The sequence below is a fragment of the Erinaceus europaeus genome, chromosome 5 (assembly GCF_950295315.1).
Source record: "Erinaceus europaeus chromosome 5, mEriEur2.1, whole genome shotgun sequence".
NCBI classification, from domain to species: domain Eukaryota; kingdom Metazoa; phylum Chordata; class Mammalia; order Eulipotyphla; family Erinaceidae; genus Erinaceus; species Erinaceus europaeus.
In genome coordinates this window covers 129,689,042-129,705,781 of record NC_080166.1, presented here as the reverse complement: position 1 = coordinate 129,705,781, position 16,740 = coordinate 129,689,042, and the positions used below count along the sequence as shown (strand labels likewise).

At 43.9% G+C, this 16,740-nt stretch overlaps 1 protein-coding gene across 3 annotated transcripts in view; it reads right to left on the bottom strand.

Moving 5' to 3' along the window:
• Positions 1–16,740, bottom strand: part of PCCA (propionyl-CoA carboxylase subunit alpha) — a 351,955-nt gene that overhangs the window by 84,890 nt on the left and 250,325 nt on the right. For all 3 annotated transcript variants that reach the window (XM_060191819.1, XM_060191818.1, XM_060191817.1), the window contains one exon: positions 11,212–11,310. In XM_060191819.1, the coding sequence (XP_060047802.1) occupies positions 11,212–11,310 (99 nt within the window). The remainder of the gene's footprint in view (positions 1–11,211; positions 11,311–16,740) is intronic.

The following is a 16,740-nucleotide window of genomic DNA, read 5'->3' as shown; positions in this document are numbered from 1 at the left end:
TCTCCCTCTAGGCCTATGTGCACGTGCCCTGACCTTCTTGTAGATCTGATTTGACGTGAACCATTCAGAGCGCCCCCCCGGAAGTTCCCTAGTCATAGCTGCCTCCTCTAGTCATTCGCCATCAGCTAGTGACCCATCCTGTCTCCTCCAGGCTTCATGGACCATCTCAGCACTAAGACGGCCTTAAGTTAGTGGTTCCATGCTTCCCGTGTGCACCCTCTCTGCTCTGAGAGACCACTCAGTACCCCTCTTAGCCTATGGTTTTGTCAATGTTTCCTTTTTATAAATAAAAAATTAAAAAAAAAAGAATAGGAAAGCTATCAGGGAAGAGGATGGGATACAGAATTCTGGTGGTGGGAATTGTGTGAAGTTGTACCCCTCTTATCCTATGGTCTTGTCAATATTTCCATTTTATAAATAAATTTTTTAAACCAGGTGACATATATATTCTTTAATTTTATTTCTAATATAAATATATGTATTTAATCATTGGATTATTATTTTATAATATAAAGTATATATTTTATAATGCTACAATAAATATAAATTTATTAATAAATTAAATATATTATACATAACTTTAAAGTTATTTATTATAACTTTAAAGAACACACACATATATATATATTTTCTTTAACGATCAGATTTTACTGACATATATAATACTACAACGTGTATACTCATCTGAAAAGGGGGAGGGCGAAGAAGGAGAAGAGGGAGAAAGAGAAAAAAAAAGGGAGGGATGGTGGCATACTCAGATGAACGCAAAGACCCAGGTTCAAGCCCCTGGTTCCCACCTGCGGTGGGGAAGCTTCACGATTAGTGAAGCAATTACTGCAGGTGTCTCTCTTTCTCTTCCTGGGCAACCACTTCCACCTTGGTTTCTCTCTGTCTCTAGCCAATAAATGAATACTAGTAGTAAAAAAAAAAAAAAAAAGCTTGCTTAAAAAAGGAGACGAAAAAGCTTTAATCTAACACTTCAGCAGTTAGAAATGATGGAACAGAAAATAGGGAAATAAAATTTTATTCAATGACGGAATCTAAGTCTATAAAGAGGAATACATACACATCTACCACAGGATTCAGGTGAGTGGTTTCGGAATCCACGAAGAACAAAGTACTCAGAGCCCATCGTGAGACATGCCTCACATAGGATGTGCGAGAGAAAACTGTCTGATTGTCATGAGACAGAGTGTCCCATTGTGATGAGACCAAGACAGAGAGTGAAAGTGACCAGGGCAGGCTGGTGGCACACGGCTTAGAGTGTAAATGTTGTGATGTGCAAGGACCCAGGTTCAGATCTCCAGTTTCCACACGCAGGGGGAGTTTCACAAGCAGTGTGAAGTGGTAGACATCTCTCCTATTTCCCGCTCGGTTTCTCTCTGTCTCTAGCTAATCAATCCATCAATCACATCATTTTTTTAAAAAAGAAAATCACCACAGCTTTCTTCAGTGTGGTGGGGGCTGGGCTCAAATCTGAATTGTGCACATGGCAAAGCAATGGAAATATTCCATCAGATTTTTTTTTCAAATATTTATTTATCTGGCATAGGAGAGAGAGAGAAAGAGAGAAACCTGCAGCACTGCTTCAACACTCACAAAGCTTTCTCCCAGCAGTTGAGAAATAGAGGGCTCGAACCTGGGTCCCTGCACATTGGAATGTGTGCACTCAAGCAGGTATGCCATTGCCCAACCCTAAAACATACTTTTTAAAAAAAAATTTATTTATTTCCTTTTTGCTGCCCCCCTTTTTATTGTTATTGATGTCGTCATTGTTATTAGATAGGACAGAGAGAAATGGAGAGAGGAGGGGAAGACAAAGAGAGGGAGAGAAAGACAGACACCTGCAGACCTGCTTCACCGCCCGTGAAGCGACTCCCCTGCAGGTGGGGAGCCGGGGGCTCAAACCGGGATCCTTACGCCGGTCCTTGCGCTTTGCACCACCTGTGCTTAACCCGCCACCCGACTCCCTAAAACATACTTCTTTAAAACATTTTTTTTAGTAGTAAGACCATAATGAACAAAAGATCTAAGCATGATTCAAAGGCTCACAGAATCAGCAAATGAGTCATCATCAAAAGGAAACATTCACAAAACACATGCAATCTGCCAAGAAAAAGATCTTCCTAGGATAATAACATCAGAGGCAGTGTTACCTTTCAAAAAGTATCTAGCTGGACAGGAAGAGGGAGAAGAAAAAGCAATCATTTTCTTTCTCCCGCCATGATTTCCAACTTGGTAACATGTTGCAAAGGCCACTAACTAGAGGATTTGTCTTATCCCTCTCAGCACAGCAGCCTGTGCTATTTTCCATGTTCACCACAATCAGCGCTCAGGTAATTCAAAATTCACTTCTTCTGGCAACTGTCAAAATTAAATTTCTTGGTTAACAGATTCCAGAGGAGAAAAAAAGTAAGTGTGTGTGTCGTGTGTTGTGTGTGTGTGCCTCTGTATGTGTGTGCTGGAGAAAGGAGGTGTTCAAAGAGACATTTTCAATTTCTTAAAGTAACTCAAAAACCATAAAATATGATTTAAGTGAATAGAGGCAAAAAAAAAAAAAAAGATTCCATTACAAAAGCAGGTAGCCTTGTATCAGAATATTCTAAATTATAGCTGCAAATATATCCCAGCTGTAAAATTGTGTTTACTTTTTTTTTTTTGCAGCATCGTGAAGAGAGTTATTTCCGTTCTACTGGTGGGCTCGTTCCTAAGATGTGTAAGTGTAATTGATGTTTTCAGGGATGTGAAAAGGAGCTGGTTGATAATTACTCTTTCATTTCCTACTTCTTTAGAAAAAAATACCAACCTCCACTTACTCTAAGTTATATATTTATATGTCCATAGATCCAAATAGATGGTTTCATATCACACTGGATGGGTCCAGAGGAATCACAAGCATATAGTGGAAAATTACAGCTAATCACTTTGAAGAAGATGGGGGTGGGGAGAGTTATCTAAAAAGCACGGAAAACATTTAATTTAGGGCTAAAAACATTAGATGATTACTTCCCAATCTTCTCTCTCTCTCTCTTTGTACTTGCAAAATATAAGCCACTTCACTGAGTTTTCTAATTAGAATAATATGAAAGCATTTATTCTGCCGTTCCTATACAATCATTGGAACTAAAACTCAAGTTTGCTCTCTGCGGTTGTGGGAGCTATTTTATCTATAAAGTTGAAAGAGAAAAAAAAAAGAAGAAAGAAAAAAGATAAGAAAAAAAAAGATCTTTTTCTTGTTCTTGTGAAAATGGGTTTACTTTCTCCAGAAACAGAAATGAATTATTTTCTTTTTAACTGATTCAGACTGTGGACAGCAGTGGGAAGGATGTGTACCAGATAGTTGTATCGTCCACAAACACAACTGGGCCTCTCCCCACACACTCAAGACGCCTGTTGGATATTCACTACCAAGCACTTAGCCTGCTCTATGATCTACTTATTACAGCAATCAATTCACAAGTCAGTCCTTTAATCTGCCAGTCTGCAGTCAATACCACAAGGTACACGTGACCCTATTCCAAATTTCTCTGCTTTTAACATAGAAAATTAGTTCCACTTAGCTGACTATCAATGACCTATTCAACATCAGAAGCAGTGGTGTGCAGTTGGCTTGGCACTGTTTTTTTTTTTTTAATCACAAATTCATCTCCTGAAAACATTGAAGCCAGAATATGAGAATGAAAATGAAAAAAAAAAAAAAAAGGCACAAACGAGAAGCTCCCAGAGGCAGAGTTGGAATAACTTCACATCACACACCAATGCAGAGACTGTGAGACAATGAGCAGGTTCCCGAGACATTTTCCAGAGTCTGGAGTAAGCCCTGGGAACCTGCTGGGAGCAGGTGGATGAAGAAATCCCGTCACACAAAGACACGGGCCAAGAGGCCTGGGCTGCCCAGCCTGCAAACGTTCAGACGTGTCGACGCAGGAGGAAGACGGAGCATGGAAAGACACTAGCGAGAGACGATATATTAACTGCAGCCCAGCATACGAATTGCATTGTGAGTTATCTGGATGTTGTGCAAAGTAGAACTGAGGAGTCTCTCTCGAGGTTATGAATGGCTTTACAGAAACAGAGCACAGTCGTGTTCAATGGGGCAAAAGACAGGCATGTTCCTCAGGGGTGAGGGTGTACGCAGTTTCTACACCGGATATGGCAAATGGTCTGCTTTGTGTCAATACTTTTAATTCTGTGCTACAGACAGGAGCACTCTGTAAAAAAAAAAAAAGAGAGAGAGACAGACAGACTTCTACTGTTTGTGAAGCTTCTACAAAAATCTAAGAAGAGGGGCTGTGCTAAGCGCAGGTGGCGCAAAACTCAAGGACGGGCGTAAGGATCCCGGAGCCCGGGTTCCCCACCTGCAGGGGAGTCGCTTTACAAGCGGTGAAGCTGGTCTGTAGGTGTCTATCTTTCTCTTCCCTTCTCTGTCCATTTTTCTCTGTCCTATCCAACAACAGCAATAACAACAACAATAATAATAACGGCAACAAAAGGGACAACACGGCCTCCAGGAGCAGTGGATTCGTAGTGCAGGCACCAAGCCCCAGCAATAAACCTGGAGGCAAAAAAAAAAAAAAAAATCTAAGAAGCCTACTAACTGGATGAGAAACATATTTTTTATTTAAAAATTAATTGAAACTATAGATTCCAAATTTTAAATAAGAACAAACAGAGCCGGTGGTCAGCTGTGGAGGCACTTAACAAACCAGTGTATGTTTTTCCTCCACGAACAGGCTCTGGTTTATAAAATGTTTCGTTTATGAGCTGTCTAACCCTGTGACTACCACTCAGATGTGTTTATTGAACTTGATAGGTGAACTAGCACAGTTGAGAAACCCAATTTTCATTTTCTTTTATTCTTATTTAAACACAAAAGAAGAGTAGCAGAGTTTTCTGTTAAACACAACATCGTTTAAGAAGGACATTTAATGTAGCTGTTCCATTGTTCAGGTCACTGTACCATCATATGCCTGTAAGGGGACGTGTTGGCTTTTACCTACAAATCACAATTATGAAATTTCATGCTGAAATCAGAACACTGTGGGCACGTTGGGTTAAGTTGAAAGGATTAATACAATTAATTTCACTTGCACTTACTTTTTTAATGTGACTACTAGGATATTTTAACTTACATACACAGCTCAAGGTAGGTTTCTAGTAAACAGTAGCATTTAGTTCCACTATTTTTTAAATTAAGATGATCTGGCAATCAGACTATATACCCTCCCACAAGATCTATTCATAGACTTATCATCCAATCCAGAAACCTCACTTTTATAAAAATAATTATTCTGGGAGTCGGGTGGTAGTTTGTGGGTTAAGCACACGTGATGCAAAGGCCCATCACACAAGGGCCCCAGTTCAAGCCCCCGGCTCCCCACCTGCAGGGGAGGTGCTTCACAAGTGGTGAAGCAGGTCTGCAGGTGTCTGTCTTTCTCTCCACCTGTCTTCCCCTCCTCTCTCCATTTCTCTCTGTCCTATCCAACAATGAGGACATCATCAACAACAATAACTACAACTATAAAAAAAACAAGGGCAACAAAATAAATAAATAAATATTAAATAATTAAATAAATATTAAAAAAATAAATAAATAAATATTTAAAAAAAAGAAAGAAAACACACACACAAAAATCATTCTACCCACCTATGGGGGGGGAATGCTTCATAAGCAGTGAAGCAGTTCTACAGGTGTCTGTCTTTCTCTCTCCCTCTCTCCTTCCTCTTTCTCTTTCAATTTCTCTTTGTCCTATCCAATTAAATGGAAATAAATGGCTTCCAAGAGCAGTGGATTCACAGTGCAGGCACTGAGCCTCAGCAATAACCCTGGAGGCAAAAAAAAAAAAAATTCTTCCAGAGGATACCTTATGTTCACAGCAGAGCAGTTCACAACAGACAAGATGTGGAACTCATCCAAGTGCTCGACCAGAGAGGCGTGGGTAAAGAAGATGTGAAAGGGGGGCCGGGCGGTAGCACAGCGGATTAAGCACAAAAGCACAAGGACCGGCATAAGGATCCCGGTTCCAGCTCTTGGCTCCCCCCCACCTGCAGGGGGGTCGCTTCACAGGCGGTGAAGCAGGTCTGCAGGTGTCTGTCTTTCTCTCCCCCCTCTGTCTTCCCCGCCTCTCTCCATTTCTCTCTGCCCTATCCAACAACGACAACATCAATAACAACAACAACAGCAACAATAACCATAGACAATAAGAGCAACAAAAGGAGAGAAATGGCCTCCAGGAGCAGTGGATTCCTAGTGCAGGCTCCAAGCCCCAGCGATAACCCTGAAGGTGCAAAATAATAATAATCATAATAAAAAGATGTAAAAGAACTGTATCAAAGCAGAGCATTCTGGGAGGAAGGGGGAGCGAGGGGTAGAGTGGTACCGAGGCCTTGCCGCGTGATGGTGACCAAGAACCTACATTGGAGACGAGAGTTCTGCAGACACCCATCACGGGAAGAGAACTTGAAGCCATGTGTCCACCACTGTGCTGTAAATCCCTAGCCCTCCCCCCCATCAAATGATAAAAAGAAAATGCTACTCAACTGTAATGAAGATGAAACCTTTTCATCTGTGACAACGCAGACGAAAACGGAGGTAGTCACTCCGAGCGAAATAAGCTGGGAGAAAGACAAATGCTGGATGATCTCAGAGAAAGTACTGAGTGGGGCCCCTGGGTGATGGCGTGCTGGGTTGAGTGCACTTGTTATGATGCACAAGGCCTCGGGTCTGAGCCCCCCGGTCCCCACCTCCAGGGGGAAAGCTTTGCAAGTGATGAAGTAGGGGTTGCAGGTGTCTCTCTGTCTCTCTCTCTCTCCCCCTCTACCTCTCCTTCCCCTGTTGATTTCTGGCTGTCTCTATCCCATAAATAAATAGAGATAATTTAAAGAGAGAGAGAGACTATGTACGAGGCGACTATCTGCAGAGATCTAACAGGGCATGGTTTCTGCAAGTGTTGGAAGGTCAGGAAATTACAGAGAATTATTACCAGGGCTAAGAAGACTGAGTAAGTTAAGAAAAACATCTATAACTGATGGAGGCTTACAAGAAATAAAAATCCAAATCTTGAAATAGGAAGTATAGAAAAGACAAAGTTGAGGGCTCGGGAGACAGTGTAACGGTTCTGCAAAAAGACTCTGAGGCCTGAGGCTCCAAGGTCCCAGGTTCAATCCCCAGCACCACCATAAGCCAGAGCTAAGCTGTGTTCTGGTTTCTCTTTCTGTGTCTTTCTCTCTTTATCTCTCTTTCTTTCCTCAAAATAAAATAAAATAAATATATATTTAAAAAGGCAAAGTTAAGGGCCAGGTATTGGAGCAATCAGTTTTGTCTATACATCCTTACTACGCTTACAGAACAGGGTTCAAGGCCCCAACGGTAAATCAGTGCTGCAGGTGTCTCTTCTCCCTCCCTTTCTATTTCCCCACCCCATCTTGGTTTTTCTCTGTCTCTATCCCATAAACAAATTAATTAATTTAAAAAAAGAAGAAATTATTTTTGGAATCATAAAATGCAAGACAACTACTCATCCATCCGTCGATCCATTATCCAATTTTTTCACCTAGTTACTGAAGTCTTTGTACATGACAGGAACTCATCAAAGTCAGACAGAAACTGCAACAGGTCATTTAAATGAACTCAGGGCAGGGGAGACAGCATAATGCTATGCAAAGAGACTTTCATGCCTGAGCCTCCATGTTCCCAGGTTCAGTCCCCTGCATTACCACAGGCCAGAGCTGAACAGGGCTTTGAAAAAAATAAGTTCAAGGATAAAAAGGGATTTAACAGACATTTTCCCTCTGCTAGGGAAAATACTCTGGGGTTGCTCTAAATACATGTCCCATGTGAATCTAGTATGAGACTCCCACATGTAAAAGTGCTATTATGACAACTGGTCAAGTCATTTGAGAGGGAGGTGAAAAATATCATGCAAAGGAGTCAACAGCTGGCTTTTCTATCCCCTTGACTGACTGCTGAGAGGACAGACACACTCTGTCTCCCTGACTAGAGCCTCTAGAGGCCTGTGGACCAGAGCAGAGTCGCTGCAGAGAACTTTCTAGAAATCATTGCAGAAAAGCCACACTACTTAGTACACCATACTTGGGTCTCAGTGATGTGAAATTCCATGGGGATCATTTCTCAAGGGGCTCCCAGAGACAGAGCATGGGGGGAAGTATGACAGGGCTGGGGAGACAGCGTCATGAGTCTGCAAAAAAGATTTTCATGCCTGAGGCTCTGAGCTCCAAGATTCAGTCCCCACCATCACCACAAGCCAGAGCTCTGATGAATTTAAAAAGGGGGGGGGGAAGGAAAATGTCCACTGGGGACAAATGACAGACACCATCAGAGTCAAAACGCAAGGCTCATGACTCAGTGGCTACTATCCCTCTCTTAGAACTACAGGGCTGAAATATCAACAGGCGCTGGCCTGGAAATTAATTTTGTCATTAAATATTTATAGAGGAGTCTGGAATCCTCTGTCCTATAGCTGCTAACATAGTAGAGGTGACATAGGAACCTGGCCAGAGTGATGTGTATCTGTGATTCTCTTTAGCTTCTCAAGGATCAATTTCCTGTGCAAAGTCAAGTTAAGATATACAAAGACATCTTCACACACAAAAAAGTGGAGAGAGCGTGTCTTTGATGCTGGGGGTGGGGGTGGGGGGGGACTTTTGACTTCATGTGACAGTTATATGCTCCCTGGTTTTTTTTCTTTTCCTAGAGCCCCCAAACCTTAACTAGGAAGGAGAAGATGAAGGAATCTGGGTAGGATTGCTTTTCCTAGCCTTCTGTTTTAAAATGGAGGCCGATGTGTAAGAACCTGGGTTCACACCCCCATTCTCCACCTGCAGGAAGAGAAGTTTCACAGGTGGTTAAGCAGTGCTGCAGGTGTCTATCTCTCTCCTCCCCCCTGCCCCCTTTCTCTCTTAGTTCCTACGTGTCTCTATACAAAAATAAATAAAGATAATAAAAAATAAAATAAAATGGAATCAAATACAAAGAGTTCCAGTCAAGTGGATTTTTACAGGGCAGGGAAGAACTATTGACAAGTCAAGAGGACTCAAGTTTTGCAAGACCCCGGCATGCTATGGAAAGCCAAGGCAAAGAGCTGACGCTTCCCCCGGCCTGATAATACACAAGTTCTCCTGTGGTGAAAAGGGAGGGAATGCAGCAAGTTGATTCCAACAACCTAATGGCCATGAAGGCAGGAAAACTGCCACTATGCTCATATGTTTAGGGGAGCATTTGAGCACATGGGGAAAAGGGGGGGGGACTGAACTCCAGATCTTCTCAGGTAAGAATGAAATTGTTTTCAAACAGGCTGGGGTATAGGCTAACCAACTAAAGTCCATGTCCAGCAAAGAAGCAATTACAGAAAACAGAATTCCCACCTTCTGCACCTCATAAAGAACTATGGCCCATACTCCCTGGGGGTAACCAATAGGGGAAGTAAACTAGAGTGCTCTGAACCCCAGTTCCACCAGCACCTGAAGCATTTATCACCAGGAATCTGATGTTTATACCATCACTGAAAGGGAAGTGAATCTGGAAAACACCAGAGGAAGTCAGGCCCTGTTTCTCTTATCTGAGAGAGAAGAAGAAAAAAGGAGGGACACTCAGAATTAGTGAGAGGTCTAAGTACGACTTAGAAATGAAGTGAAGGCAGGTCAATCCATACCCCTCCCCCCAGACTGTTTTTATCTTTTCCTAGTGGGTAGAGCTTTGGAGAAGTGAGACACTGATGAGATTGTCTGCTCAAGGAAGTCAGGATGGAATCATAGTAGCGTCTGTAACTCGGTGACTGAAAGGTGACTGAAAGGTGGCAAGATACAAAGCAAAGCAAAATCATAAAATTGAACAAGAAACAGGAACCCAGATGTAGGAACGGAGCAGATTAGAATATGGATCTTAGGGTGGAGAGAAGGTAGGAAGTCTATTTTAGGTTTGTTCCTAGAGGCCCATGACTTTAATTATTGTTTGATCTTGATAGCAAGTGGACTACAAATGTTATCTGGAAAGATGGTGTCAGAGTTGAGAATGGGGCTAGAAAGCTCGATTAGGGCAGAGAGTAGCTCCCAAATATGAAGAAATTATATAAATACTATTAACTGTTTACCCCCATGGATCTGACCCAGAGCCCACAGATGTTCACATTTAGCAGAGGAGTCTCTGTAACCTCCTAGGCTCTATCAGTCCCACCTCCTGAACCCCAAAAAAGAATGTTTGTCCATACCCTGCAATGGACCTTCCCTACAATGGGAAGATGACCAGAGGACTCTGAACTCCAATTTCATCAAGACCCCAATACTCAGAGAGAGAAGAGAGAGAGAGAGAGAGAGAGAGAGAGAGAGAGAGAGAGAGAAAAGGACATTCAAAAGTAGCAATAGGTATAGGCGTGACTTAGAAAGGAAGGCACAACCATAGGGAAAAAATGGGCAGGGTAGGGTACATAGCAGCATGGTTATGCAAATAGACTATCATGCTTGAGGCTCCATAGTCCCAGGTTCAATACCCCACACCACCATAAGCCAGAGCTGAGCAGTGCTCTGGCTTAAAATAATGATGATGATGATGATGATGATGAAGAAAATGAGCAAATATATGAAAATATAGATAGTTATAGAAATAACAGTCAACCCGTATCTGTGACCTTGGGAGAACTGCTGTAGTTTCCAGTGGAGAGAATGGGGACAGAGCTCTGGTGAGGGGAATGGCGTGGACTTTTACCCCTGCCCTTTCATAATCTTGTAAATCAATATTAATCACTAATAAAAATAATTAATTAAAAAAGAAAGAAAGGGAAAGCAAGACCATAGGGAAAAAAGGGCAAAAATATAGAGATACAGATCTAGGTAGCTAGTGATAGATATAAAGTCACCCCACATCTGTGACCTTGGGGAGAACCACTGCAGTTTCCTGTGGAGGGAATGGGGACACAGAGCTCAGTTGTGGGAACCACGTCGAATATTACTCCTGTTATCTTGTAATTCTGTAAGTCAATATTAAATCACACACACACACACACACACACACACACACGCCCACACACGCGCGTGCGCGTGCACTGTTCTCAATCACAAAGTGCAGACGATGACTATATTCCACACCCACACACACACCCCACCTGCTCTGTCATTGTGAACCACACCTGCACGTGTAGGGAGGACTGTGAGCTCGACAGCAACCCCCCACCCACCCAGGTAAATCAGACCCTTTACCTGGACCATCCTCTGGGTGCCGTCCACGGTGACAGGCATCAAGGGTGAAGCCAGGTTCCAGGCACCGGTCACGGTTAGTTTCGACCCGTCAACTTCCACCTGTTGGGACACCCAAAAATAAGCCCGTGACCAGGCAGACAGAAAGGAAACTGATCTCAAGTTCACTGCGGCAGACAAAGCCACAGCCATCTTCAACAGATGGCTCCCTGTCATGTTTACGGCGCCCGCCTTGAAAGACAGGGTCCACCAAGAGTCTTCTCTGGGGCTCTCTGGGGAGAGGGAGGGAGCTGGGCACAGCTGCCTCAGGGTATGGGGGTTTCCAGTGATTTCCAGCGAGGAACAAACAGCCTTGGGGCTCGAAGCCTGGCTGGACATGCTACATTTCCTGCAATTAGACAGGTAATGCACATAAATTCCAGTGACATTTGGCAGCCCACACAACAGGGCTTGCATATAATATCCTCTCCAAGGACCGCCAAGAGAACTTTCTCAGCAGTGATTTTAATGAAGGACTTAGGCATTGTTATCTTAATTAAACAGACGCTTTAATTAGGGGCAGTTCTTTGGTGTGGAATCTAAAGAGTCCCTGTGAACTTTCTGCAACGTTCTGTCAGATTTATACCATAGAGAATGACTTCCATCCAGCAGGAAGATATTGGGGGGGTGGGGAGTGGAGGAGAATATAATCGTTCAAACCAGGGATGCTCAGAAGGGAGAATTTCTAAATCTCGAGTAAGTGATGTATAAATCATTGGGAGGAAAACATCATGGCTAACTTAAAAAAAAAAAAAAAAGCACTACCAGGCATTCTTGTCTATATTTTTAAAATATTATTTGTTTTGTTAGTGGATGGAGACAGAGAAATTGAGAGGGGAGGAGCAGCCCTGCTTCGCCACTTGTGAAGCTTTCCCCCTGCAGGCGGGGACCAGAGGCTTTGAAGCCGTGTCCTTGTGCACTGACTGTACTGTGTGCCACCCCACCAGGCACTCCCTTCTACTCACGTGTTCCCTCTTTGGTATAACAGGTGAGAAAAAACAGTATTTTTAGTTTGAGGTGTTTTTTTTTTAGATTTACTTTACTTATTTTTGGAGAGAAACAGAGATTGAGAGTGAGAGGAGAAAAAGAGAGGAAGAGAGAAAAAGAGATACCTACAGCATAGCCTCACCCTTCATGAAGCTGTTCCCCCTGCAAGTGGGGACCTGGGATTCAAACCAGGGTCTCTGTCCATGGTAACATGTGCACTCAGCCTGGTGCAGCACTTCCTGGTCCCAGTATAAACATTCTTACCTCCATGTCAGAAAGACCCTAAAAGGGATCATGCAGAAGTCTGGACAATTCTGGACACACAACATGACACTCAGCTGTGCACTTGGAGCAAATGGTTTGTACTATGTGTCAATTATATTTAGACTGAGACACGACAAAAAGAAGAAGAAGGGGGGGGGGGGGTCGGGCAGTGGCGCACCGGGTTAATCACATACAGTAGGAAGTACAAGGACCAGCACGAGGATCCTGGTTGGAGCCCCCGGCTCCCCACCTGCAGGGGGGTCAATTCACAAGCAGTGAAGCAGGTCTGCAGGTGTCCATCTTTCTCTCCCCCGTCTATCTTCCCCACCCCTCTCAATTTTTCTCTGTCCTATCCAAAAAAATTGAAGAAATGACCACAGGAGCAGTGGATTGGTAGTGTAGGCATCGAGCCCCAGTAATAACCCTGGAGATAAAAAAAAAAAAGTCAGAAGTAGGACTCTGGTGAGGAATTAAAGAATGCCCACATATAGCATGTTCTATTCACATGTGAACTAGAAATAACCACAGCAAGAAAATTGGAATTTTTTTAAAAAAAGGGACAAAACCAATTTTTTTGTTTTGAGATTTTATTTATTTATTTATTTATTTACTTATTAATGAGGAAGATAGGAGGAGAGAGAAAGAACCAGACATCACTCTGGCACATGTGCTGCCGGGGGGGATTGGACTCAGGACCTCATGCTTGAGAGTCCAAAGCTTCATCACTGCGCCACCTCCCGGACCACAAAAACCAACTGTTAAAACCAGTGAAAACCAAGGTGGAGTCTGAGGGAAAGGAGAGGAGGACAGGAAGGAGCTGAGAGAGGGTCTCTCAGAGCAAGTTGGGGGCAGTGATTCCCGCAAGCATTTAGAGGTGTGACGCTGAGCCCCTGAAATTCTACAACACCGGAAGCCCATGAAAGATCAACTACAAACATGTAGGCCGGCAGTCTGTCTCTAGAACAGTCCCAGCAAAGGCTGCAGGCTTTAAGGAAAGCCCAGAACTTGTTTCCTTGCTTCTTCACTTGGTGTGAGATCACAGCACAACTTGGTGAAAGAGGGAGGTGGATGGATGACTAGCAAGTTTATCCTTCATCCTAGGATGCAGTTCCTGGGAGGACTCTAGGACCCTGGGTACACGGTACAGAGGATGATGGGTAACAGAATCCTTTGGAAGGCCAAAGAGGGTGAATTATTGGGTGAACACTGGTGGTCTGAGTTCTCACCACCTCCAAGGGACAGACCAAGTCTGATTACATTTCTGAGGAAAGGTGAAAATCCGGAAAGAAGTGCTAACCCCAAGGGCTGGGTGGTGGCACACCTGGTTGAGTGCACACATGACCATGCTCAAGGTCCTGGGTTCAAGCCCCTAGTCTTTACCGGCAGAGGGGAAGCTTCATGAATGGTAAAGCAGGGCTGTGTCTCTTTTCTCTCACTCTTTATCTCTCCTCCCCCTCTCATTCTCTCTCTGTCCTGTCAAATACATTAATAATTTTTTAATCTTTTTAAAAATTTTTTTATATTTATTTTCCCTTTTGTTGTCCTTGTTTTTTATTGTTGTTGCAGTTATTATTGTTGTACTTATTGATGTCGTTGTTGTTAGATAGGACAGAGAGAAATGGAGAGAGGAGGGAAAGACAGAGAGGGGGAGAGAAAGATAGAGACCTGAAGACCTGCTTCACTGCCTGTGAAGCGACGCCCCTGCAGGCGGGGAGCCGGGGGCTCGAACTGGGATCCTTATGCCAGTCCTTGCTCTTCGCACCACGTGCGCTTAACCCGCTGCACTACTGCCCGACTCCCACATTAATACATTTTTTAAAAATATTTTTTCATATTTATTTTTATTTATTTATTCCCTTTTTTTGCCCTTGTTGTTTTATTGTTGTAGTTATTATTGTTGTCATTGTTGTTGGATAGGACAGAGAGAAATGGAGAGGGGAGGGGGAAGACAGAGAGGGGGAGAGAAAGATAGACACCTGCAAGACCTGTTTCACCGCTTGTGAAGCGACACCCCTGTAGTGGGGAGCCAGGGCTTGAACCAGGATCCTTATGCGGGTCCTTGTGCTTAGCGCTACCTGCACTTAACCCGCTGCGCTACAGCCCGACTCCCCATTAATACATTTTAAAAATAGAAGCCAGCCCAAGACTGGTCAGGCTCTCGAACTTAAAAGGCTGGAGGGAAACATTCCTCAGGTCTTCACAGGCCTTTCTTAGGCCTCAAGCAGTAAACAGTTTTCCCAAAAGGCATACTCCTTGGCTCCAGGGCTGACTGTTCGGCTGGGGTGGAAGGGAGACAGAAAGCAGAAGAGACAACATGACACTGAACTTCACTGCTCCCATGTGGTGTACTAGGGACTTGAACCTGGGTCTCATGCATGGCAAAGCAGATGCCCTCACAGGGGAGCTATCTTACTGGCCCCTTCAAAAAACACAGACTTTTTGTTTAAGTTTGGAAAAAAAAAGAGTCCACTTTCTTCAGTAACTGATAAATAGGCTAAATCAGCATTCTGTTGATCTGCATAGAACTATCAATCATTGTTTTGTGTTTTTTTTTTACTTTATCTTACTGGAGAGTTAAAGGTTTCCAGCCTAGTCTGTAACACACAGGCACAACCTCTCATCTCCCCATGACTGGTGTCTGAGAGACACACCAGGACCCCAATGTCCCTTTATCTTGTCTCTTCCCTTCCTTGCCCAGAGTCCTTTGCTTTGGTGCAATGAGTCACCTAAAAATAAATAAAGTAAATGAATACCATGTTTCTTAACAGCCAGTGCCATCCTTCCATTGAATGAGAAAATATCAGGCGAGACTTAAGACACAGGAGAGGAAGGAAGAAAGATACATGGACCATGGTCCAGTCTCATGGCAAAGTGGAGCAGATGGAAGGGTCTGGTCACTAAGCCCCAGTACATGGCACACACCTAACTCTTAGCCAAGAGTGACTGCAGCTGTGGAGTGGAAGTGGGAGGTGATTCAGTACTATGATACTGAGAACCCCCATCACGAGCCACCCAAGCTCATGAAACAGGTGGGAGACACAACCTAGGAGAACGACAATGGTGACGGGGGTGGGGAGGACAATGGTGACAATGGTAGGGGAGGACTGGTTCAGAAAGGGAAAGTCACAGGCCGTCCTGGACTCGCAGCCACCTGACTTTAACATCAATAATAGCAGAGAAGACACAATACTCGGATCTGTGCACACACTTTACAAAGCTAAGACTTTTTTTTTTGCCTCCAGGGTTATCACTGGGGCTCTATGCCAGCACTACAAAGCCTCTGCCCCTAGCAGCCATTTTTTCCCATTTTATTGGCTAGGAAAGAGAGAAATTGAGAGAGGAGAGATCAAGGAGCGAGAAAGACACCTGCAGACCTGCGTCACCGCTTGTGAAGTGACCCCCCACTCCCCGCAGGTGGGGCGGGCGGGGATGGAATTCACACCCAGATCCTTCTGAGGGTCCCTGCACTACATACTATGTTCACTTAACCAGACGCACCATCACCCAGCCCCCTAAAGCTGAGACATTTTATAAAAGAGACAGAGCTAAGCAAAGAGAGAGAACCCAAGGAGGGTCAGGCAACGAAACACAAGAAGGGTTCAGATAAATAATTCCCAGAAGTTTCAGTGACAGACCTGGGAAGCGGGACCCTTCATTTAAAAAGGGGGGAGGGGCTAGACAGTAGCCCAGTGGGTTAAGCGCGCATGGCGCAAAGCGCAAGGACTGACATAAGGATCCCAGTTCGAGCCCCAGGCTCCCCACCTGTAGGGGAGTCGCTTCACAGGCTGTGAAACAGGTCTGCAGATGTCTGTCTTTCTCTTCCCTTTCTGTCATCCCCTCCTCTCTCCATTTCTCTCTGTCCTAACAACGAACAACATCAAAAACAATAATAATAACCACAATAAGGCTACAACAACAAGGGCAACAAAAGAGGGAAAAATGACCTCAGTGAAGAACAACAAAGGGTCAAAAAAGAGATTATACTATAACAGGAGGAAATGAAAAGTCAAAGTGGGGGGCCAGGCGGTAGCTCAACAGGTTAAGTGCACATGGCACAAAGCGCAAGGATTGGTATAAGGATCCCAGTTCAAACCAGTTCACAGCTCCCCCACTGCAGGGGAATCGCTTCACAGGCGGTGAAGCAGGTCTGCAGGTGTCTATCTTTCTCTCCCCCTCTCTGTCTTCCCCTCCTCTCTCCATTTCTCTGTCTTATCCAACAACAATGACAGCAATAACAATAAA